General features: G+C 42.8%; 1 protein-coding gene and 1 pseudogene across 1 annotated transcript in view; both read left to right on the forward strand.

Annotated features, from left to right (window-relative positions):
- Positions 1 to 13,893, forward strand: part of LOC113450094 (uncharacterized) — a 32,081-nt gene extending 18,188 nt beyond the window's left edge. Inside the window, exon 4 of the mRNA XM_026721242.2 lies at positions 9,570 to 13,893. Within this exon, the coding sequence (XP_026577027.2) occupies positions 9,570 to 11,387 (1,818 nt within the window). The 3' untranslated portion in view covers positions 11,388 to 13,893. The remainder of the gene's footprint in view (positions 1 to 9,569) is intronic.
- Positions 13,894 to 15,704: 1,811 nt separating this feature from the next.
- Positions 15,705 to 26,540, forward strand: LOC148126748 (uncharacterized; annotated as a pseudogene).

The following is a 26,540-nucleotide window of genomic DNA, read 5'->3' on the forward strand; positions in this document are numbered from 1 at the left end:
GAGGATGCTGGGTCTTTGCAAGCTTAAGCTGTCTTGTCAGACTGCCTGTAAAGTCCAGCTAGGGTTTAAAGCAGAGGTCTCCAAACTTGGCAACTCTTGAGTTGTGGACTTCCAACTCCCAGAATATGCTGGCTGGAGAATTCTGGGAGTTGAAGTCCACAAATCTTAAAATTGCCAAGTTTGGGGACTCCCGGTTTAAAGGCTAGACTGCTGCAAGTCAGAATTGTGGCTTTTTGAGGGAGGGGGGACATTAAGAAAGGGGAAGATTTGGGAAGCTTGTCCCGAAGCTGCTTTTTGTGGCCATAAATTGGTCTTAATAAGCATCCAGCTCGTCATGCTAAGTTTTGGGCAGCGATAGATTTAATCTGCCACATATGCTCCCTTGATCCCATCTTGTGTTCTTAGTCCTCCTTTTAGATTCCATTTAAGCTTGTTTTTTATATATATGCATTCTCTTTTATATCTTTTAATTTTCTATAATCTTTATTTTAACAATTATATAGATTAATATTTTTAAATTAAATGTAGCCCACAATCGTTATGCTGGTCTTTCGGCATAATAAAGATTTGATTTGATTTCACCAAGTTACCTTTTTGTCTCCAGTATGCCTTCGTATTGCATATGAATTCTTTGCAGAAAGATATCTAAACAAACAAGACCAGAGAGAATGGAAAGTAAGAACTAACCCTAATTCTAACACTACCTTTTTTTATAATCATTTTAAATGTTTATTTGAAAAGTTTATTAGTTCCTTTGGCCAAATTTAACCATCCCACCCTTTTTCTAAACCCTCTTTCTACTCTCTGTTATTATGTCTCTCACTTTGACCTAGAGAAGATTTTTCTGCAAGGGAGTTTACAGAAGAAGATGGCATTTAGCATTGTTGGTGCCCCCATCACTGGAGGCTTTCAAAAACAGACTGGACAGCCATTTCTTTGAAATGTTATAAACTCCTACACGAGCAAAACATAGTCACCAAACCGGTAGTAACACTGGTTGAATCCCACCACCGGTGTTCATCCCAAATTGTATAGCTAAAAGTCTGTAGATATTCTCAAGTCATCCAGGTCATGGTTATCCCAAAGGTGCTTTTCACATACTCAGGTGACCCTGAGGACACAGTTAAGCCTCCAGGTGACCTTAATGACTCGCTAAAAGTATGCAGATGACCAGCTGCCTGCAAGGAATATAAATCCTTCCGTTCCCCACTATCCTGTCAGAGCTGAAGAAGCTTCTTGGATGAGGAGCGAAATGTTTTCAAAAGAAAAAACAAAGTCCAGTTGCCTTCTGAAAAAAGCACCTTTGGGACAACCATGACCTGGATGACTTGAGAATCTCTACAGACTTTTAGTAAAGAGAGGAAAATTATTTGGCACGGCTGAGTGGTATTAGCTACGCAGATGGATGATTCTGAATTTCCTGAGTTAGACGACACCAAAGATTGGTTTGCTCTTTTAGTAATGCAGCTCAGAGGGCAGACTATAATGAGACGGTGGTATTCAGCGGGTTCTGACCAGTTCTGGAGAACCAGTAGCGGAAATTTTGAGTAGTTCAGAGAACCGGCAAATCCCACCTCTGACTGCACCCCCCCATCTATTCTCTGCCTCCTGAGTCCCAGCTGATTGGCTGGGTCTTCTTTGGTTGCCCTGCACAGGAGAACGGAGCTGGAAAGCAGGTTAGTGGGGTAGAGAGGGAATGGGGATTTTGCAGTATCCTTCCCCTGCCACACCCACTAAACCACACCACACCACGCCCACCAATACACGCCCACAGAACCGGTAGTTTAAAAAAATTGAATCCCACCACTGACTATAATGCAATATCCCACTGACTCAGGACGCACAAAAATAAAACAGTGTATGCTTCTCTAGTGCATTTTATTGCAGGGAGGTTTGTACTACCAGTAGTCTCATCTCACCATTATTACATAAATGCTCAGGGCAATTCTACGCCTCCATGTTGCTTTCAGCTAGTGACCCTGCTACAGCATATAATGTAGCCAAGTATTAAAATTTCTCAGATGTTGGATGCCCTGTGCTGCCAACCTACCACTAACAAGTTAACTGGTGGTGAGAGAATTCTTTGTAACTCCTGGATTAGGCTGCTGTTTACTGATTATACTGTTAACACCAACACTGACAGGACAAAAGGCATACAAACAGAGCAAGCCATACTCCCTTGTTGTAGCACTGATGATGAACTAACAAGTTGGATAATGAAACATTTGCAAAGAAACAACCAAAACAACCAAGGACCCCACCCACCCCCAAAATTCAGATCAAATGACAGGCTTGGGAGATCTAATATAACGGCATGCAATGAATTTGGGGGGGGGAACGGAGACGGGTGCACAACAGCCAGGTTTGTTGGGCTCCAAAACTGGCTTGAGTTCCTGGAATAAAATATTGTGTGGAATGTTTTTGTTTAGGCTTTTATCCAGCCAATTTTGCTTCTCATTGCTGCACTGTGTTCTCTTTCCAATTTTCAGTTTTTTTCCAAATTAACAAGAGTTGTAAGGGACCTTGGAAGTGTAGTCCAACTTCCTGCTCAAGAAGGAGACACTACATCAGTGATGGCTAACCTTTTTGGTCTCCTGTGCCAAAAATTGTGCTTGCATGCCAGCACACAGAAAGCATTTCAGCCGTTTGAATCCCTCGCATCTGAGTCTTTAATCCTTCTCATGTATCCAGTAGCTGCTTTCTTAATGTGTGGAGATTATTTTTTGAAATTATTTTATCTTTAGAATAAAAGTTGGAAGGTATCTCACCCAGTTTCAATGCTCCGTCCATGAACCGCTCCAGCACAATTCTTATTGTCCCAGTTGTCACAGCTTGTGACTTGCCAAAATGGCTCTCATCCCTGCTGCCTTTCGGAATAGCTTTCTTCAAGTTGCCAAGTTTGGAGACCTCTGCTTTCGGGTCTCCTGGCAGATACCAGGAAATGCAGGAAGTGATGAAACGGGCCTGTTTTTCGGCCTCCAAAGGCTGCAGAGGCTTCCCTTGAGTCTCCGGGAAGCCGAAAAAGGCCTCGAACGGGCTGAAAATCAGCTGGGAGGCGCACACATGTGCAGTGAGGTAAGTTTGCCTGGGGCTCATGTGCCTGCACAAATGGCTATATGTGCCACCTGTGGCACACGTGCCATAGGTTCACCATTACGGCACTACATCATTCCAGACAAATAGCTGTCCAATCGCCTCTTAAAAACCTCCAGTGATGGAGCACCCACAGTTTCTGGAGACAAGCCGTTCCATTGATTAATTGTTCTTGATATCAGGAAATTTCTCTTTCCCCCTCCCAGTTGGATCTCTCCTTGTTAAGTTTCCATCTGTTATTCCAAAGGTGCTTTTTTTTTTTCTTCAAAAGGCAACTGGACTTTCTGGTTTTTCTTTGAAGACCTTTTGTTTCTCATCCAAGGAAGCTTCTTCAGCTCTGAATGAAGGGATGAGAAGTGAAACATCTTTAAAGTAAAACCGGGAAGTCCAGTTGCCTCCTGAAATAAAAACACCTTTGGGACAACTATGACCTGGATGACTGAGAAGCTCCATAGATATTTCCATCCATTACTACTTGCTCTGCCTTCTGAATCAGTTGAGGGGGCTCTTCGTGATAGCCTCTTGAATATTGGAAGACTGCTATAATGTCGTCCCACCCAGTCCTTTTGTTCATTAGAGACACCCAGTTCCTGCGACCGTCCATGTTTTAGCTTCCAGTGCCCTCATCGGTTTTGTTACTCATCTCTGCATTCTTTCTGGAGTCTCAATATCTTTTTTGTATTATGGGACGAAAACTGGACACCTATTCCAAGTATGGTCTTGCCAAAGCAGTATAAAGCGATGCTAACAAATCAGTGTTCCATGTCTGGCCTCAGTCACAGAATTGTTCTGAATTGTCCTTTTCATGTTTATAACTTTCATTTTCAATAAAGATTTAATATTTTAACATGTGTGTAAATCTTCAGAAATTTCAGAACCTATAAACGCCACTCTTACAAATAAGATGATGTTGAGTGAATGGAAGGGAAAGGTTGGTCTGGATTTCTCTGTGGAATGAACTTCAGGCCAGGATCCGTTTCCAATAAGTGTTTTATTCTGGTCAGCTGTGCAGAGAGGATTCCCAAATAGAAATGTATGCGGACAATTACTTGACAGAAGAGCAGAAGATAAAATTGTATGGTTTTTTTTTTCTTTTTCCAATTCCATTTCTGTTTCTCTGTTCTTTTTTTTTTTTTTGCTTGTTTTGCATACATTTTGCTACATTAATATTTTTTTTACTTTCAGAAAAAGAATTGTGTCAGACCATGATGGTGGCATTTTGGACACTTGTGTGCCTTTCCATAATATTGTCACTTACAACCGCACAAAATGTTTCTTTGGAAAGTTTATCATTTCCTCTTTCTAAGACAGAAAAGCTGCTCCCAGACTCCTCCTGACATACTGCATACATATTAAGCAAATCCCAGCATTCCAGCCAATAATGCCAGGGCTGAAAAGTGATGGGTGTTGTAAGTCCTGCCACATATGTGGGACAGTCTCACCTATTCTATTCTCTTCTAATTTCTATTCTATGCATTCCTATTCTTGTTCTGTTCTATCCTGTTCTCTTCTATTTATTCCTATTCCTGTTCTATTCCTATTCTATTCTATTCATTCTTATTCTAATTCCCTTTTTAATTAAAAGAAACCCTTGATTGAAAATTAACATATTAAAAGATATACAAATATATCTACACCTATTCTAATTCATATTCTATTTTCTATTCCATTCCATCCCCTATCCCTATTCCATTCTATATTTAATAGCGCTGAATTCCTAATTTCCACCCCAGTAGATGCCTATGAGCACATGCCATTTTCTCTTTCAGTCTCGGCGCTCGCTTTGAGCCTTCGGCTTTTCCTTCCGGGTGACGCGAGCGATCCTTTGTGGCAAGGCCGGGGGATTTTGGCATTGCTCGGCCTCGCCCCCTCCCCGCCCGAGTTTCGGGGAAGGGGTTAAACGCAGAGAGCTTCTTCCTTTGCGCCTAGAGAGGTGGCAGGAAAGGGGGGCTGGGGTGGTCCCAGTTTCCTGCCTCTCCCGCGCTCTTCCCCCCCCCCGCACGCCCTTGGTCTCCAGCCGTCTGCTACGCCCGGATTGCGGAGACAGGTGAGCAAGCAAGGACGCTGCAAGAGGGCGGGTGGACCCCGAGCGAGGGAGGGGGCTCAATCAGGTGGAGGAGGCGGAGGGGGGGGGAATCCCCAGGTGAGGGAAGGGGGGATTCCTTGGGGGAGGGGAGCAAAGAGGTGCTGCGGCCTCTCCCCTTCGGAGTCCCCGGTTTTTGCTTGCAAGGTTTTCTGCTCCATGCACGCTGCTGCGCGGATCGGCTCTCCGGCCCCCTTAAAATCCTTCCTCCAAACCCTCCTCCTTCTTCCGCACCTCAACATCTTGGTGCAGCCCAGCTGTCAGCATGTGGCCTCCTGGTCCGTCCGTCCCCCCCAAACGTTGGGGACTACTGTGCCCATGTTCCCCTATCGCTGCTGGGGAGGATCAGCATCCCAGTGTCTGGAGGAGAGCAAGAGGACTCGGAGAGATCAGTAGTTGTGGTGTTCTCGGAACTTGCTTGGGGACCTTTCCTTACCCAACTAGGTAACATCATCAGTGCTAGCAGGGAGTACGGTTTACTGTCAGTTTATATTCTGATGGCTTGCCTGTAAGTGTTGGTGGGGGGGTCATCTTGGAGGTTCATTGGTTGGGCAGTTTACTGTTAGCTCTTTGGCACTTTCTTTATTAAGGTATCCTTTTCTTGGTTATCATTAATCTTGGGAGTTAATCTATGCTGATTGCTGGAGTCTTTTTGTTCCCTTTTGGCCTGGTTGATTGTCTCTTTGATATTAGTCTATAGATGTTCTTGCTGTTTACCTTTCTACTGATAATGTGTCAGTGTGCCAAGCTTCTAGCTCTAGTTCCCAGCCCAGTCTGGAGACTGAAGGAGTTTCCTTCAGACTGGGTGATGTGTGCTAGGAGGAGGCCAGTGATGTACCTGCAAACAGGTGATAGAGAGCTGAGAGGCATCCCAGGCTTGGCCAATGAGCAGCCTTGTCCATGTCCGCTTGTTTTGAGATGCACTCCTTGAATCTTGTCTCTCTCTTACCTGCTCAGGTTGACTGCTGTGGGCTGCTTCCTAGTTTATATAGGCCAACCTCACTGAAATTCAGCAGCCCGTGGAAGTTTTCAATTTTGGTTTGAACTCTTCCTTGAGCTGTATAATCGTCAGTTTTGGAAGCCATATTAGCACCTGACATAGCTTCCACGCTGCCACATTCTTGAGCCTAGGGAAATGGGAGGGGGGGAATTTCTTGGAGTGTATGTGGTTAGACATAATAGCATTCTTTTTCTGTCAAGGTCATGTTATTTCTGCACCTGGTTGAGGGGATTTTGAATGGAAAAGCAGCTTTCCGCTGTTTTTTACCAACGGCCTTCCAAAAAGAGATAAAGTGTGTTCTGTGATATATGCAAAAAGAGAAATAGAAGAGAATATTTGAAGCTCTGGGTTGGTTGTTTTCTTGCAGATGTTTCATTACCCAACTAGGTAACATCATCAGTGCTAGAAGAGAGCGATGTGAAGATGTTCTCGTTGGTTCCTTGATTAGGCTGTTTACAGCTTCAAGACACAGGGTGCACTTGGAGGCAATCCTGGCCAGAAGGAATGAATCCTTGGAAGTCACAGGAAGCCATCATTCATAACATTTTACAATTTAGAGAGGCTTTGATCTGGGCTGCAAAAGGATCCCTGCAAAAGGACAAGAATCTTTAGATCAGCTTTCTGCAAAAGTAGTTTCCTCCAAGTGTTTTGCTCAGGTTGCATGGAAATAATAAGGCTGAAATCCCAATCTCTGGAGATTGGGAAGGCTGTTTAGAACAATTCTGTCCGCTGGTGAGATTTAGAGTCCCTGATAACAGAGATAGGAAGACCATTATGCAGTGGCCCCCAACCTTTTTTGTGCCACGGCACGGTACCGGCATCACAAAATGATCCGCGGCCCGGTACCGGCATCAGTACGCATGACAAGGCAAGGCGAGCCGAGCAACCGACCAGCCAGCCGTCCCCCGCTTCTCCCCGCCACCTTCAACTCCTCCTTTGTACCTTTGTTGATGGGCTTCGCTTCGGGATGGCTTCGGGACGGTCACTCGGCTCGCCTTGCCTTGGGTGCTGAAAGAATCCTCGCGCCTTAGTTTCATTTGAAGCCCCTCCCTTTGATGAAACTAAGGCGCGAGGATTCCTTCAGGACCCAAACGTCGCTTTCCAACCGGAAAAGCTCACCCGGAAGCACTTTCTCATCAAACAAGATGGCGGCGCCCAGCAAACCGGCGGCCCGGTAGGAAATGTTCCACAGACTGGTACCGGTCCGCGGCCTGGTGGTTGGGAACCCTTGCCGTTATGTACCTCCTATCTAAATGTGGTTCGGAGGTAAAGCCAGTGGATACTTCTAGGTTTGTCCCATGTTTCATTTTTCTGTTAATAGGATGAAGCTGGCAATCACTTAGGGGGCTGCAGCCAAAAGAACTTCATGAACCCTTAGGGCCCAGCACTTGGCTAACCTTGTGAAGCTAAGTAGTGCCAACCTTCACTCTTCATCCCAAAGATGCTTCTCACCCCCCAAGGGGCAACTGGACTTCCTTGTTTTTCTTTGAAGACGTTTCCCTTCTCATCCAAGAAGCTTCTTCTGGATGAGCTGAATAAGCTTCTTGGATGAGAAGCGAAACCAGAGATGGTATTCAGCAGGTTCTGACCAGTTCTGCAGAACCGGTAGCGGAAATGAGTCGTTCGGAGAACCGGCCAATATCACCTCTGACTGGCCCCGCCCCCATCTATTCTCAGCCTCCCGAGTCCCAGCTGATTGGCTGGATCTTCTTTTGTTGCCCTGCACAGGAGAATGGAGCTGGAAAGCAGGTTAGTGGGGTGGGGAGAGAATGGGGATTTTGCAGGATCCTTCCCCTGCCACGCCCACCAAGCCACACCCAGAGAACCCATCATAATTTTTTTTGAATCCCACCACTGAGCAAAACATCTTTCAAAGAAAAACCAGAAAGTCCAGTTGCCTCTTCATCCCAAAGATGCTTCTCTCCCAAAGCACATTTGGGACAACCATGACCTGGATGACTGGGAATTTCCATAGACTTTGCTTGTCATGTTTCTCTCAGTTGCAAAGGAAAATTTTGCTGTTTCCAGGGCGGGTCTGCAGGCCAAATCTATGCACCCCAAGGGCTGGATCTGGTCTGCAGGCCTTGAGTTTGACATCCCTAGTGTCAAACACTTTAGTCCTAGGGCTGCAAATTTAAAACTTTCAAACCTTCCATTTTCAGCTGGTTGGGAAATTTAAAAAGTCTTCATGTTAGGGTTCACTCCTTGTGGTTTTTATATACATCTTGTTTTCTTGGAAATTGAGGCATTTCGTGGACAAAACTGCTGCTTTAAATTTTCCAGACACATTGGGCATGATTTCATTTCTTGAAGCCTCCCTTCTCTATAAATTGCATCAAAAATACCCCCTTCTGGGACAATTTTCAGGCTGAACTCGATTTCCAACTTACCCGCATTTGTAGATCTGTGTATGTCTGTTTATCTCTCTGTATGCATATAGTAGTATCTTATCTTGTGTCTTATGTCTTGTGGACTTCAACTCCCAGAATTCCTGAGCCAGTATGGTTGGCTCAGGAATTCTAGAAGTTGAAGTCATAACAGAGCCAAAGTTCTGGGAGTTGAAAGTCATAAAAGCTCGGTAGTTCCCCGACCCCTGATGATAAGCTTTCCTCAGAATTTGGAAACTCTTGTGATAACAACAGACTGTAATGCCAAGGATTTCTGAATTTTGCAAAACCAGAAGAAAATTTCATGCTTCTGTGGATATTTGAACTTGGTTCTCACTAGTTTTCTATGTGTCAAATAAATGTTAAGAGGTTAACTTTTGATTTTGGCATTTGTTTTTTTCATTGTAATGTAGGATTTTTTTTTCCTTGCTGTTTTCACATCTTGTGCAGCCTTTTTATGTACAATAATTAAACTCACCACTTTATGTGAATCTTTTAGATGAAGAGGATGTCCAGAAGACCATTCTGGGCAAGTGAGAATCTGAAGCAACATTAAAAAGCCAGAGTATTTTTGGCTTCCTCCAGAAAACCACAAAATTCTTCTCCTTCCCAAGGCAGGTGAGAGACAAAAGAGAGAACAAGAGAAAGAGAATTTTAAGCTGGAAATAACTGAGTCTGTGGAACTCACTGAAACACTCCATGGAAAGGTCAAGGTCAAGATCATTTCCAAATTCCAAATAATGTGGAAATCCGGAATGAAAGGGGTCACTTGGATAGGCGCATAGGACAGAAAGTCATGTAAGCCTCATCATTTGAAGGAAGAAAGAATCAAAGAAGGGATCAAAAATATTTCGGACCTTGGGAATCCAAAAATGTAAGTGATGGACATATCCCTAACAAAAATTTCAGATCATTCCTGATTATGCACGAGAGGATCCAAACTGGAGAAAAGTCCGCCCAGTGCCATCACTGTGGCAAAAGCTTCAGGAAGCAGGCCACCCTAAAGATACACAAGAGGACCCACACAGGGGAGAAACCATATGAATGTCTATATTGTGGGAAAAGGTTCAGTCAGAATTCCCATCTGGTGAGCCACCAGAGGACTCACACTGGGGAGAAGCCATATGAGTGCCCAGATTGTGGGAAAAGTTTCAGTCACAATTCCGACCTGGTGGTACATCAGAGGACACACACAGGAGAGAAACCTTATGAGTGTACGGACTGTGGTAAAGGTTTCAGTCACAGTTCCAACCTGGTGATACACAAGAGGATTCACACTGGGGAGAAACCATATGAGTGTCCAGATTGTGGGAAAAGTTTCAGTCAGAATTATGCCCTGGTGATACACCAAAGAATTCACACTGGGGAAAAACCATATAAATGTTTGGATTGTGGAAAAAGTTTCAGTCAGAATTCTCACCTGATTATACACCACAGGACACACACAGGAGAGAAACCATATGAGTGCCCAGAGTGTGGGAAAAGTTTCAGTCACAATTCTGACCTGGTGGTACATCAGAGAACTCACACAGGAGAGAAACCATATAAGTGCCCCAAATGTGAAAAAAGTTTCAGTCACAGTTCAAACCTAGTGATACACAAGAGGACTCACAATGGGGAGAAACTGTATGAAAGTCCCAATTCTGGAAAAAGTTTCAGTTACAATTCTGATCTGGTGTTACCTCAGAGAACACACGTAGGAGAGAAACCATGTGAGGATCAGGAGTGTGGTAAAATAGTCGGTCAGAATTGCCCCTTGGAGAGCCACCAGATGTCTCACACTGAGGATAAACCACATGAGGGTCCAGATTGTAAGCAAAAATTCAGTCAGAATTCTAACGTCGTGATACACCAAAGGATTCACACTGAAGAAAAACTGTACCAGTGTCCAGATTGTGGGAAAAGTTTCACTCGGGATTCCCAATTGGTGAAACACCAGAGGTCTCACACTCGGGAGGCACCATATAAGAGTCCAGATTGTGAGAAACATTTCATTCAAAATTCCAGCCTCATTGTACATCAGAGGAGACACAAAAGAGGGAAACTGTATGAGTGTCAGGAATGTGGGAAAACCTTCAGTCACAATTCCCACCTGGTGATACACCAGAGGAGTCATACCGGGGAGAAACCGTATGAATGTCCAGATTGTGGGAAAAGTTTCAGTCGGAATTCCCACCTGGTGGTACACCAGAGAACACACACAGGAGAGAAACCATATGAGTGTCTAAATTGTGGGAAAAGTTTCAGACAGAATTGTGATCTGGTAATACACCAGAGGACTCACACTGGGGAAAAGCCATATGAGTGTCTAGATTGTGGGAAATGTTTCCGTCGGAATTCTCACCTGGTGATACATCAGAGGACTCACACGGGGGAGAAACCATACAAGTGTCTGGAATGTGGGAAAAACTTCATTCGAAATTCTGAGCTGGTTATACATCGAAGGATTCACACAGGGGAAAAACCGTATGAATGCCTGGATTGTGGGAAAGGTTTCAGTCAGAATTATACCCTAGTGATACATCAGAGGACTCACACTGGGGAGAAACCATATAAATGTCCTAATTGTGGGAAAAGTTTCAGTCGGAATTTTGAACTGGTGATACATCAGAGGACTCACACAGGGGAGAAACCATATGAGTGTCCGGATTGTGGGAAAGGTTTTAGTACTAGGTCTAAACTTGTAAATCATGTCAGTTTACACATTGGGGAGAAACCTTTCAAATGTCCTGAGTGTGGACGGTGCTTCACACAAAATTCTTCCCTTACTGCACACAAGAAAATCCATATGAAGAAGAAGGTAATGACTGTAGGGAAGGCCTGAATTTCATTTCTAAGCTGCCTTTAAAAGTATGGCTGAGAAATTAAGTATTTAATTTCTGGTCTTGTTCAAATGTGCTTCAGTATTAGAGATGAGGGAAAAAAGAAAAGAAAACCGTTAGTTTGCTAAAGGCTAATTTTCCATAGCTGACTATCAGCAGGAATTACTTGATATTCACTGATACAGAAATAGCGCAATTCTGCCAAAAAGCCTTTTTTTTTTGCATATTGATAATCATACATCATAGAAATGCCCAGGCAGAATTTCAGCCTTCTATAAATGTGTCCTCATTTTGTGGCCAATAATTCCTCAGCCAGCAGGTCTTTTTTAAAAAATGTGCGAGTCATAAAGTTTCTCCGAGGCTCCAAAAATCTGCTACAGATCCTGAAAAATACATTACAGAATAATGTTGGAAAGGATCTTGGAGGTCTTCTAGTCCAACCCCCTGCTCAAGCAGGAGACCCTATACCCATAATGATGAACCTATAGCACTCATGCCACAGGTGGCACACAAAGCCATTTGTACTGGCATGTGAGCCAGAGGCAAACTTACCTCACTGCGCATGCGCATGCCTCACAGCTGATTTTTTGCCTGTTTGAGGCCTTTTTCGGCCTCCCAGAGGCTTGAGGACAGCTTTTGCAGGCCGAAAAATAGGCCCGTTTTGTCACTTCCTGTAATACCGGAAGTGACGAAACGGTCCTATTTTTTTGGCCTGCAAAGGCTGCAGAAGCTGTCCTCAAGCCTCTGGGAAGCCGAAACAGGCCAAAAATCAGCTGGCAGGCACAGTGCAGGTAAGGGGGTGACAGGGGAGATTGCACGCGCATGTGCAGGGGATGGGAGGGCGCGCATTGCCTCCTGGGTGCTGGCACAGCACGCGCGCACAATCGCGCACACAATTTTTAGCACAGGAGTCCAAAAAGATTAGCCACCACTGCCCTATACCATTCCAGATAAGTAACTGCCCAGTCTCTTCTTAAAAGCCTCCATTGATGAAGCACCCAGAAGTTCTGAAGGCAAGCTGTTCCACTGGTTAGTTGTTCTGTGTCAGGAAATTCCTCCTTAGTTCTAAGTTCTGGTTCCCTCCTTGATTTGTTCTCCCTCCATATGAAAAAGATAGGAGCACTTAGCTATTGTGGCTCCTCAGATGAGGTAATGGGAGAGGAGAGGTAAAGAGGATTCAGAGTTCATCTTTTCCTAACATGCACAAAAATTGAGTGCAAGGAGAACAGTGAATTCAGTGCTCATTTTGTGAACAGTGAAACACAGAACAGAGAACATATGAGGGAGGTCTGGGACAGTGAGAAGAGCACGAAAATTTCATATGTAAAGGTGGTTGGATATGATATGCAAATGCTATTGTAATATAGGCAAAAACGGGTTCTGGCTTTTGAGCATAGTATCTTCAAATTTATTAGCAGCTCCTGCTGTGATTTCCTTCCCTTGAATGTGCCTCCTGTTACATATGAGGGCTAGTGGATAACAGCAGTGCCAAGATGCTAAGTTTAGAACACACCAAAGAATTCAAGATTTGTTCATTTCAGTAACACATTTCATGTTATATAATAGAATGCACCCATGATTCTCAACAACCAGAAACAACACAGCAAGTGCTTCCCCAGTGGCTTTTATAATGCCTTGGTAAGACCACACTTGGAATACTGCATCCACAATGTAAAAAAGATGTTGAGAGTCTAGAAAGAGTACAGGGAAGAGCAACAAAGATGTTTAGGGGACTGGAGACTAAAACATTAAAAAAATGGTTGCTGGAACTGGGTATGTCTGACGAAAAGAAGGACTAGGGGAGACATGATAGCAGTGTTGTAATATCTCAGGGGCTGCCACAAAGAAGAGGGAGCCAAGCTATTCTCCAAAGCACCTGAGGGCAGGGCAAGACGCAATGGGTGGAAATTAACCAAGGAGAGAAGCAACTTAGAATTAAGGAGAAATTTCCTGACAGAATAATTAATCAGTGGAACCACTTGCCTCCAGAAGTTGCAAAGGCTCCAACACTGGAAGTTTTTAAAAACGTGTTGGACAACCATTTGTTTGAAGTGGTGTAGGTTTCTTGCCTAAGCAGGGGTTAGACTAGAAGACCTCCAAGGTCCCTTCCATTCTGTTATTTTGCTTTATTACAGAAAAGGTTGTACAAGGCTCATCTCTCCAGTTCTGCATAAATACTTCACACACAAAGGAGAATTCTACACTTCCCTGCTGCTTTTGGATAGTAAGCTTGGTATTATCATACTGCAACTATCATGTTGTATAATATGTGTATGGTTGAGTATTTGAGTAGTGTTGAGTATATATTTATAATATTTTATTTGTGGTGTTTATAAGTTTTGCATATTTTTATCTTTTTAATAAGCCACCAAGAATTTACCCTGTGGTAAGATGGGCAGCCAATAAATTTGAATGAATGAATGAATGAAGTTTCTGGGTTCTGTGGATCAGCATTTAAAATTTGTCAAATGTTGGGTGATGTGTACCATAAATTAATTTTAACCAGCATCCAGCTTGTCAAATCTGTGTGTTTTGTTTTGTTATAAATTTAGTCTGCCACATAACTAATCTTTATGCTCCCTACACTCATCTCTCCCTAGCTTTCCCTTTAGTTCCATTTAAACTTCTGTTTATGTCTGTCTGTCTGTCTGTCTGTCTGTCTGTCTGTCTATCTATCTATCTATCTATCTATCTATCTATCTATCTATCTATCTATCTATCTATCTATCTATGGTATTCAGCTTTGTTTGGGTATTTTCCCACGTCATTATAGTTGTGCTTTTAAAGTTGTAGCAAGGGAGGTTCCGCTGTGCTTAACTAGGAAGGAAGAAATCCAACCATTTCCTGCTTCCTAGCTAATCTAATTCTCCCGGCACAGCAGAACAGATGATGGTCGGAAAAAGGAAAAATAGCAGACAAGCTTGCCAGGTAAGGAGTGAGTGGGCGGGGAGGGTGCCCACGGGCCATGTGGGCTGAGCAGCCTTGTGTTTCTGCACAGCCTGGATTAATTGCTTTGGGGGGGGTGCTCTGGGGGGGTAAGATTTCTCTGCAGCCCACCAAAATTTTCTCACGGCCCACCAGTGGGTTGCAGCCCACCGGTTGGCGACCGCTGGACTAGAAAACCTCCAAGGTCCCTTCCAACTCTATTCTAATAGAATTATTCTATTCTATTGTAAAATGTGTGAAATGGTTTAAAAGCGTCTGGATCTTTGAGAGGCCCATTCCATAATGCAAACATTTAGTGGCTACAACATTCTGATGTGTTTGGGGAACAAAATGGGTCATTAACGCAGAAGGAAGAAATGGATGGAAGATGTTGAAAGAATTCGTGGCTGATTGGCTACTGCAAAAGTTCATTGCAAAGAATGGTTTTTTAAATTATCATTCTGTAAAGACTCCTTTTTCCCCCTTTTAGGGCCTGTCTTATACACACAACCAAAATACCACGTGCCAAGAAAGAGGGGCAATGGGAATGAGTGTGAGGAGAGGAATAACAATATATGCCATGCTTAAGAATTAAGTGTGGAGCAGAAACTAGAAGGATAGCAATTGAATCCCATTGCACAAACATTCAAAACAGACACAATAAAACTGATAAAAAGGGAAATAGCGGCGTTCCCAAAAATAACCCCTTAACAGTAGAATTAAAATATAAATTAGACACTCCAAAACCTATGAATTAGTAAAAACTAATATCACTAATAAAATCAAACAATATTAAGCAAGCTGGGTGTGGCCAATCAATATCACTCACATCGAGGCACACATCTCCTCGCCTGGCCTCTCATGACTGTGGGGATGCTGCAACAGTCGTAAGTGTGAAAAACAGTCATAAGTCACTTTTTTCAGTGCCACTGTAACTTTGAATGGTCACTCCACACAAGCAAAGTACCAGTAAAGGAGGGGGAAAAAAATTCCAAGAGACGTTCCTAGTCCTGCCAAGAATGTAATAAGGGTTAATGGAGAGGCAGTTTCTGTAAGCAACACCAGAATGTTTCCTTCCTGCCTTCCTTACAGGATTAGGCCAGTGATTTCTTCTAACAACCGGTTCTCCAAACTGCTTAGAGTGCTAACAACCGGTTCTAGCAAATAGGTGCGAACTGGTAGAATCCCACCCCTGACTCCATTTCCTCAGAATAAAAGTTTGAGAAGCTCAGATTTAAAGACACCCCCACCCCCACCCCCCACCCCGTTATCAGGAGAATAATGGGAAGCAGGTTGCAAAGATGTTGGACTAGATCAGAGGTCCCCAAACTTGGCAACTTTAAGATTTGTGGACTTCAACTCCCAGAATTTTCCAGCCAGCTCCAGTCAGCTGGCTGGAAAATTCTGGGAGTTGAAGTCCAGAAGTCTTAAAGTTGCCAAGTTTGGAGACCTCTGGACTAGATCTTGAAAGATTGCAGCCACAGGTGCAACTGAGTGAGTAGATTTTGTGGGGAGTAAGTAGAGCCAGTTTGGTGTAGTGCTGAAAACCTCAAGGCTAGAGAGTGAGAAAGGCTCAGCTCCAGTCTTGCCTTATGCACAAAGTCATTAACAAAACCCACCCCTAGAAAGCTGGCAACAGAACAGCAACATTCCTGGTTGCTTTGTAATAATACCCAACCAGAGGGGGAGTGATTAAGCTGAAAGGTGTTGCAACAATAGAATATTAATAGAGAGGATGTGGGAGGGAGCAGAAGGCAAGAGGAATTGTATGATCAACATTAATTTTGTGGCTCAGTTGGGATCGTAGGTTGTGGACTACCTATATACAGAACTCAAGCAAGAACTCCAGAAAAAAGGTTATTTCCAAATTCAGAAAAAGGGAAATACTCTGCAAATCACTGGGGAGGAAGGAGTCACTTGGATAGGCATAAAAGACATGGGGAAGAAACCATATAAGGGTCCAGATTGTGGGAAAGGTTTCAGTCATAATTTCAACTGTGTGAAACATGAGAGGACTCACCCAGGGGGAAAATAGCACAAGTGTCTGGATTGCGGAAAAATCTTTAGTAGGAATTCCAGCCTGATAATATATCAGAGGACTCACAAAGGGGAGAAACCGTACAAGTGTCTGGATTGCGGAAAAACTTTCAGTACAAATGAATACTTGGTGAGACACCAGAGGACTCACACTGGGGAGAAACCGTATGAATATCTCGATTGTGGAAAAGGTTTCAGTCAGAATTCCGGCCTAATGATGCACAAGAAGATTCACACAAGAGAGAAACCATTTGAATGTCTAAATTGTGGGAAGTATTTCATTCAGAGTAACAATCTGGTGACACACCAGAGGACTCACACAGGAGAGAAACCCTACGAATGTCCCGATTGTGGGAAAGGTTTTAGTCGGAATTGTTACCTGATGGAACACCAGAGGACTCACACAGGAGAAAAACCGTACAAGTGTCGGGATTGTGGGAAATGTTTCCGTCATAATTCCCACCAGATGAAACACAAGAGGATTCACACAGGAGAGAAACCATATGAGTGTCCGGACTGTGGGAAAGATTTCAGTACTAAGTCTAGACTTATAAGTCATGTAAGTGTACATACATGGGAGAAACCTTTCAAGTGCCACAGTGTGTGGAAATTGCTTCTCGCACTTGTCCTCCTTTAATAGACATAAGAAAATCCACATGAGGCAGAAGGTGACGAGTGGAAGAGAAGGCTTGAATTTCTTTTCTGATCTATCTTTGTCAAAGCAACTGAGAAACTGACTATTTAATTTCTGGCCTAATTCAGTTTAGTCAAACATGTCTCAGTATTAGGCGTGAGGGAGAAGAGAAAAGAAATGGAAATGCAAAGTGTTAGCTTAATCGAGGCGAAGTACTTGTGATTGGCTATCAGTAAAATGCATTGGATATTCCCTTGTTAAAAAATAATGCAGTTGATGTAAAAAGGCTTTTGGGTTGTATATTTGCAATCGGAGATCAATTCTTCAGAGCAGTATTTAAAATGGGTCACCTTTGCCAACTCATCGTGCAGTGTGCTCTGTAGAGTGGTAGAACTAGTTTGCCATATACTAAACTTTATGCGTTCGACAGGAATCTTACGCTCCTTGCCGTGCTCTTAGTTCCATTTGGGTTTCTGTTTTTATATATACACTGACATATGTTTTTTCTTTTTTTTTAAGTATAATTGCTATTTTTAGATTTTGATTACTTTCTGTATTTTAGCTGACCACACCCCATGTTCCTTATATCTGGTCTTTTACTGTAATAAACATTTTATATTTCAAAGTAATCAAATTATATTTGAATCTTGTCAGGTTGTATTTAATTCTGTTTTTAGCATCATTTTGGCTATAATCTTGTCACATTTTTTTATGCTTAGGAGCTGAAAATGTTTGAAATAGCTCAAAAGCCTCTTTGAGAGGACCATTCCACGATACACACTCTCAGTGCCTACAACATTCTGATGTCTTTGGGGAAATCAGATGCGACATTAGCACAGAAGGAAGGGAAGGGAAGGATTTGGAAGAATTCGTAGCTGACTGGCTACTGTAATAGTTCCATGCAAAGAATGTGTTTCTTTTGAATCTAATTCCATACGGATTCTATTTTTTCCCCCTTTGATATATGCATCATACATACAACCAAAACACCAGATGGCCAGAAAGAGGAGCAATGGAGCAAGGAGCAAGTGTGAGATGAGGAATAATAATTTCTAGCCTGCCTTTAATTGTGGAGCAGAAATAGAGGAATAGTAATTGTATTCCATTATACAAACATTCAAAATAGGCACAATGAGACAGATACAAAGGGAAAAGTGAAATTCCCTATAAATAACTCCTTTACCACACAACAAATATATTAATTAGGCCTCATAGAACCTACAAACAATCATAAAAATCAAGTAAAATTCTGCCAGAGGCAATTTCACAGCTAGAAAAGTTGGTTCCCAGGGCTAGGCAAGAAACCAGCACTCAGTTTGGAGAGAAACTCCCATTTCCTCAGAAAAAAAAAAAAGTTTGAAGCTCAGAGCAAAGACAAAAAAAGCTCCTCTTTCTGGAAAATAGTGGGGACTCCACTCAATTGCAAAGATGTTGGACTAGATCTTGAAAGGCTGCAGTGGGTGAGGAGTATGAAGAATCCGTTTGGCATACTGTTTGAAGCTCCAGGGCTAGAGACCCAGAGATGCTCGGTTCAAGTCTCATCTTTGGCATGGAGCCATTTGGGCATCCCCGGCCAATCCCTTTGCTCAGGCCTAGGAAGCAGAAAAGGGAGGAACCACTTCCGAAAATCCTTGCCATGGAAACTGCAAAGAAAGCAGTCCAGCCAGTTGTCAGGTGTCAAGTCTAGCTTAAAGGTACCTAAAAGAAAACATTTGGGGATAAAGGTCAAGCACAGGGGATTAAAAGTCCAAAGGATGTTCAGTTCAATGTCAGGTCAGGCATGAAGGAGCTTCCCAGGAACTGTGGAATACTGGGATTCCAATTGAGGGGTAAAAAGTATCAATAAAGGAGAATATTTGTAGCTCGGGGTTGAAATGGAGGGGTCCTTGGTGCTCCATGAGTTTGCTTGTTTTCTTGCAGACATTTCATTACCCTAACTAGGTAACATCATCGGTGCTATTCCACTTTTTGCCAGGCAAAAAGTTATGTCCGTGAGGGGAGAAAGGCAGCTAGGGGAGATTAAAATGGGCCTCTTTCTTGGCCCAAGATGCTACCTAGGAAGTGCTTTCTATCCTTTGAGTTCAGGAAAGAAAATCAATACAATATATGTTGGAGTTGTTTTAATCGATATTCCTCCATGGAACAGAACTTAGAGCCAACAGTTGAACTGGGTCATAGTCCAGTTGGTCCACCATCTCCTCCCCATTCTCCCTGCCCATGTTTTCCCTTGGTTTAATTCTCTCTTGTACCAAACAAAGCCACTGGGTCAATTGCAGTAGCTAAGAGTGCATCCTTAAGAGATACTTCCCCTCACCCCACCCCAAAAAACAAACCAGATTAGGGATCGATGGTGCTAGAGTGAAGTTGTTGATATGGCCGGTGATTTTGAAAACCACTTGATGGGTGCATACAGCAATCAATCAAAAATCTTGTGAAGGACAGAGGAAGTGTATTTTTAAGCCTTATGTCGCTAGATGGCACTCCATGAAATTGAACTGGGGTCTTGAATCTAGTTGGATCAGCATCTCCATTGTCTCCCAGCTATGCCCCCCCGTCCCCCAAAGGATGCTTTTCCCTTGGTTTGGTTCTTGCTTCAGTTGGAATAGATATGAATCAGAGGTGGCATTCAGCAGGTTCTGACCAGTTCTGGAGAACCGGTAGCAGACATTTTGAGTAGTTCAGAGAACCGGCAAATCCCACCTCTGACTGGCCCCGCCCCCATCTATTCTCTGCCTCCCGAGTCCCAGCTGATCGGCTGGGTCTTCTTTTGTTGCCCTGCACAGGAAAATGGAGCTGGAAAGCAGGTTAGTGGGGTGGGGACTGGGGAGGGAATGGGATTTTGCAGCAACCGTCCCCTGCCACACCCATCAAGCCAAACCCACAGAACGGGTAGTAATTTTTTGAATCCCATCACTGATATGAATGCATCAATGTTGCATACAGTAATCAATCAACAGTAATTAGTTATAGCCATGGTGGTGCAGTGGTTAGAATGTAGTAGGGCAGGCTACTTCTGGCTGGCGGCAATTTGGCAGTTCTAATCTCACCAGGCTCAAGGTTGACTCAGCCTTCCATCCTTCGAGGTCGGTAAAATGAGGACCCAGACTGTTGGGGGCAAGACGCGGACTCTGTAAACCACTTAGAAAGGTCTGAAGCAGTATATAAGTCTTAAATGCCACTTCTATTGCTATTGCTAAACACCTTGCAAAAGAACAGAAGCCTGTAATTCAGCAACAAAGAATACTTGTAAGCTCAGGGTTGAAATGAGAGGTCAAACATTGAGTTTCACAAGGCCCTCTATTAGATGCTATAGAATAACAGAGTTGGAAGGGACATTGGAGGTCATCCAGTCCAACCACCCTGTCTTGAGTTTTCTATTCCAAATATTAGCCGTACTAAGATCGAACTCACTTGTGAAGCAAGAGCTCCACCTCTAGGCTACCAGATCTACCATTGGTAGATTAGTAGATTGGTGCTTGGTGCTCTCGGAATTTGCTTGTTTTCTTGCAGATGTTTCATTGCCCAAACTAGCACTGGTGATGTCATCAAGAGCGCAATGAAACGTCTGCAAGAAAGAAAAAAAAAGCCCAGAAAGCAGCAAGACCTGTAATTCGTCCTTACGTCGATAGATGGCGCGCCTTCCATTAAGTGCTTAACACCCGGCGACTAGAAAGCGGGTCAGTACAGTAGAGCGGCATCGATGGTGGCCGAGCACTGACATCCAACGGGAGGGGAGCGACGGAGCCTAAAGGTGTTGAAACAATAGAGTCCTGGATTTCTAGAGAGGATGTGGAAGAGAGAGAGAGGAAGAATAGAGGAAGTGCCTCTTCCAGCTGACCCATCGGAGGACGGAGGCGTTGGAGGGCTCTCCTCCTACTCTTCCCAGGACTTTAGCAGCTGGAAGGTGAGTTTAGGACAGGTCGGAGGAGAAGCCGGGTGCAAGTAGGGCTGTTTGGTTTCCTCCAGGTTGCAGAAGCAGAACAACAGAGTGGGAAGGGACGATGGGACTTTATCCAGTGGCACGCTCTTTGTTTTTGCAATCATTCCCCATCGGATATGTCTGAGAATTGGTGGAATTGGCCATAGAGAAAGTGACTTTTTTCTTCGTACTGAGATCAGTTGCACGAAATCCCCTCATTGGCAAGGTGACCTAGAGCAGGGTTCTCCAACCTTGGCAACTTTAAGACTTGTGGACTACACCTCCCAGAATTCCTCAGCTAAACAAAGTTTCTCTGGCTGAGGAATTCTGGGAGTTGAAGTCCACAAGTCTAAAAGTTGCCAAGGTTGGAGACCCCTGACATAGAGAGTTGTTGGCTTTGTCTAATTTCCTTCAACTCTTGGATTCATGAAATCTACAGTGGAAGATGAAATCCTTTAAAAGAGGAGTTGGTGAAACACAAGAAACAACCAACAGTGAAACAGTCCTTGGTGTAGAACACAGTGAAAATAAGGCATGAGCGTTCAGATGAACGTTTTGCTCTTATTTTGTCTACCTCACGTGGAATTGTGTGGCAGGCAGAGAAAACCTTGGTCTGTCGGTCCAGTCTCATTCCTAGGGATTCATTTTGACCTATGGAGCCATAACATGAGACTCAACTTTGAGGATCTGGTTCCTGCTTGCCACTTGTGCATAGAGAAAAAAATCTCCCTGTTCCTCTGTACAGAGATGAGCAATGTGGAAAGGAAACGTTGGTCTGGATTTCTCTGAGGAATGGACTTCAGGCCAGGTTCCGTTTCCAAGAAGAGTGTGATGACAATTAATTGATAGAATAACAGAGTTGGGAGGGACCTTGGAAGCTTTCCAGTCTGCTAATTTAGTCACTCGGTCAAGGAGTCAAATAAGATTGGTTTGGCATGATCTGTTTCTGATTTGGCTTCTGGTGTTTGCAGATCTGTTGCTTTATTATATCCAGGATCTTCCCAGATATTCATGGGTGGTCTGGTTGGTCTGCAGTTCCTGGGTTTGTTTGTTTTTTCTCTTTTTTGAAGATGGGAATGCTCTTTCCGGGCCTCTGGTAGTTCCCCAGTGCTCCGGGATCTTTAAAATACATGGTTCAATGGTTCCGAGATCACGTCTGCCAGCTCCCTTCATTGGGAACTGGCAGAATATTGGGATGTAATACATCAGGTCCTGGTTCTTTGAACTCATCTACAATGGACAAGTGTTTTCTTGCTTATTTTAATTTGTATTCCTGGTCTGTCTTTTACGGTTATGTTTTTGATAGGTTGGGCTGTATTATCTGTTTGCATGAAGACAGATGCAAAGAATGAATTAAGCAGCTCTGCTTTCTCTCCACTGCCTGTTGCTTCCTCTCCATTTTCTCTCATTAACGGACCAATTGTTTCCTTTATTTTTTTCTTGCTTTTTATATGTTGAAAGATTTTTTTAAGATTGTTTTTGACATTTGTTGCAAGTCTTACCCCCTTCTGAGTCTTATCTTTCTTGACTTCATCTTTGTAAGTTTTTTGTTTGTATTCTGCCTTAGTTACATGTGCCTCTTTCAATTTCTTGTACTTATTCTTATTATGTTTCAGTTTATCAGAGAATTTTCTGTGTAACCATGCTGGTTTCATATTGGATTTCTTGTCCTTCTTTTTCAGTGATATTGAGGTGGACTGGCCTTTTATAACCATATTTTTCAGAGTCACTCAAGCTTCTTGACTTGTTTCCCCCTTTAAGACTCCCTAAGCTCTTTCTAAGCTTGTTAAAATCAGCTCTTTTAAAACTTAAGGCACTGTTTTGATTTTGTTCTATTGTGTTTGCATTGTATTGAATTCCAGTATAGAATAGAATGGAATTCTTTACTGGCCAAGTGTGATTGGACACACGAGGAATTTGTCTCTGGTGCATAAGCTCTCAGTGTACATAAAGAATACATTAATCAAGAATCATAAGATACAACACTTAGTGATATTCATAGGTTACTAATAAGCAATCAAATCATACTATGAAACAAAACAATATAAATTGTAAAGATACAAGCAATGCGGTTATAGCCATAAATGGGAAGAGATAGGTAATAAGAATGAGAAGAATAATAGTAATAGTGTCTTACTAAGTATTTTATAGTGTTGTGGGAATTAGTTGTTTAACAGAGTGATGGCAGTTCAGGAAAAAACTGTCCTTGTGTCTAGTTGTCCTGGTGTGCAGCGCTCTATAGCGTCGTTTTGAGGGAAGGAGTTGAAACAGTTTATGTCCAGGATGTGAGGGGTCTGTAGATATTTTCACAGACTTCTTTTTGACTCGTGCAGTATACAGGTCCTCAATGAAAGGCAGTATGGTATCATGGGGTCACTCTCCTCTAAAGTAACTTCAATCCCCTATATCAGTGATGCCTGCACCCATAATGCAATGAATATGTGACACACACACACCCCTGTGCTCCCCCTTGCACATGTGCACACATCTCCTGCCCCCTGCATGTGCAGCAGTTACCTGAAATTCAGCTGCTGGTGAGAGGCACGCATGTGTGCGCAGTAAAACTGAGCTGACGTGACAACTCATGTGACCGCAGAGATGGCTCTGTGTGCCACTTCTGGCACGCATGCCATAGGTTCCTCATCACACCCTATATCATTTCTTCTGTGTTAGTAAGAATTAGGTCCAGTACAGCTGTCTCTCTAGTTCCCTGCTCTGTCTTTTGCATGACAAAATTGTCAGATTGGTCAGGAACCTGTTCAACCTCCCACCTGATACAGAGCTTGTGTCACCACTGATGTCAGGATAATGAAAGACTTCCACTACTGCTCTGGTGTGTTTGCAACATACTTTTGTTAATGTATGTGGCAGAGAAAAAAACGAGGCAGAAACAAGTCAATTACTGCTTCATTTTTCTTTCCTCTGCAGATTTTGTTTCAGTGGTACTGGTTATTTTAAAAGTGTTGTCTGCAAAAAAAATTTTGATGGTTGGGAGATTTAAAAGTCTCCTTCAATTTAGGATTGATTCTGTGAGTTTTTGAGATGTGCTGTTTTCTTGGAAACTGAGGAGTTTATATATCTGGCATATGCTCTGAGCACCATTTCATCAGTTGAAGCACATCATCTGTTGAAGCCTTCCCCACTCTAAAATTGGATTAAAAATGTGAGTGTACCTACTTTGGGGACATTTTTGTGGCTATAATACACATGGACTTTTAAAATACTTCTATTGGTAGGTGTGTCTATATTTGTTTCTATATTTGTGTGCATATCTATATAATCTGTCCCAGGTATTCCCTGATATATTTAAAAATAACAATTTAGAATGCTAAGAATTTGTTATTTGCTGAAGTCCAAAAGATAATGTAATGTTTGTTTGGATATTTGAGCTTGGATCTTGCTAGTCTTCTATGGGTTAAATGAACCATAGTTAATGTTAGAGGTTAAACTAGCATTTTGGCATGTTTGCTTTCTCATTGTAATGCATGCTTTGTTCTCCTGCTGTTTTCACATTTTCTGCATCCACTTGATAAACAACCATTAAACTATGGGCTTGTGTCAATCTTACAGGACAAAGAGGATGCCCAGAAGAGAATTCCAGACAAGTGAGAGTCACAATCAGCAGTAAAAAGGAAAGCAAATCCAGCCAGCAATGAAAGTCTTTTCCACTTGTTCTCCTTCTGCAGGCAGGTGACAGACAAACGAGAGAATAACAGGAAGAGAGTTTTGAGCTGGAAAAAAATTGAGTATATAGAATTCAAGCAGGCACTCCCAAAAGGATAAAGAGGGATCATTTCCAAATTCAGAAAAAGGGGAAATAATCTAGAACTCACTGGAGCAGAAAGCGACACTCAGATAGGCATGTAAGACAGGCAGTCATGGAAGCTTCACCCTATGAAGAAAGAAATAATAGTTTGAATCAAAGAAAGCCGTATCTCTGTCCAATTTGTGGAAAAACTTTCATTCAGAATGCTCACCTGATGATACACCTGAGGACTCACACAGGAGAGAAACCCTATGAGTGTCCAGATTGTGGGAAAGATTTCCGTCATAATTCCAGCCTGATAGTACACCAGAGGACTCACACAGGGGAGAAACCATATGAGTGTCAGGATTGTTGGAAAAGTTTCATTCGGAATTCCGACCTTGTGAAACACCAGAGGACTCACACAGGAGAGAAACCCTATCAGTGTCCAGATTGTGGGAAAGGTTTCAGTCATAATTCCGGCCTTGTGAAGCACCTGAGGACTCACACAGGAGAGAAACCATATGAGTGTCCAGATTGTGGGAAAGGTTTCAGTCATAATTCCAACCTGATTATACATCAGAGGACTCACACAGGGGAGAAACCGTACATGTGTCTGGATTGTGGGAAAAGTTTCAGTGTTAACTGCAACCTTGTGAAACACAAGAGGACTCACACAGGAGAGAAACCCTATCAATGTCCAGATTGTGGGAAAACTTTCATTCAGAATGCTCACCTGATGATACATCTGAGGACTCACACAGGAGAAAAACCCTATGTGTGTCTGGATTGTGGGAAAGGTTTCAGTCATAATTCCGACCTTGTGAAACACAAGAGGACTCACACAGGAGAGAAACCATATGAATGTCCGGATTGTGGGAAAGATTTCAGTACTAAGTCTAGTCTTGTAAGTCATGTAAGTGTACATACAAGGGAGAAACCTTACAAATGCCCAGAGTGCGGACGGTGCTTCTCGCAATCCTCGTCCCTTAATGCACACAAGAAAATCCACATGAGGCAGAAGGCAATGAGTGACGAGAAGGCTTGAATTTCTTTTCTGATCTGCCTTTGCAAAAACAAATGAGAAATTGACTATTTAATTTCTGACCTGATTCAGTTTAGTCAAATGTATCTAAGTATTTCTCATGTGGGAGAAAAGAACTGCAAATTGAAAATGTTAGTTTGATCTACTTGTGCCTGGCTATTAGCAGAATGTAGTAGAGGTTCTCTTGCAAACGTAGTGTAATTGCTGCAAAAATGTTTTGGGGATCCTATACAATATAATAAAAGATAGGAGCACTCAGATTTTCTTTGTGATTGTAGCTCCTTAAAGGTGAGGTAATGGGAGAGGGGAGATAAAAAGGGATTAGAGTTCATCTCTTCATTTCCAGAAATTCAGTGCAGGAAGAATCCCTGTTCAGATTGCGAACAGTGAAGCAATAAAAGTGAAGGACAGTGAAGCACAGAATGGGAAACATATGAGGGAGATTTGGGACAATAAGAAAAGCACCAAAAAAAAAAAATCACATGTAAAGGTTGTTGACCTTGATATGCAATTGTTATTGGAATGCTATAGAGAAAAGGGGGTTGTGGTATTTGAGCATAGGATTTTCATGTTTATAACAACTCCTGCTGTTGATCTCCTTTGCTTGGAGATGCCTCCTGTTACCTTTGAATGCTGGTGGATTAAAATTTGAATGCTGGCAGTGTCAAGATGCTGAAAAATTTGCTAAGTTTAGAAGACACCAAAGAATTCAAGGCTTGTTTATTTTAGTAATATTTCAGGTGATAATACAATGCCACCATGACTCTGGACATACAGAAGCAATAGAGCATGTTCTTGTATGCCGGTTTGTGTACATGCAAAGTGACAATAAAATTATTTTAAGTTCTAA

This window comes from Pseudonaja textilis, chromosome 2 (genome assembly GCF_049901715.1).
Source record: "Pseudonaja textilis isolate UNSWEBS1 chromosome 2, rPseTex1.2, whole genome shotgun sequence".
In the NCBI taxonomy this organism is placed as follows: Eukaryota; Metazoa; Chordata; class Lepidosauria; order Squamata; family Elapidae; genus Pseudonaja; species Pseudonaja textilis.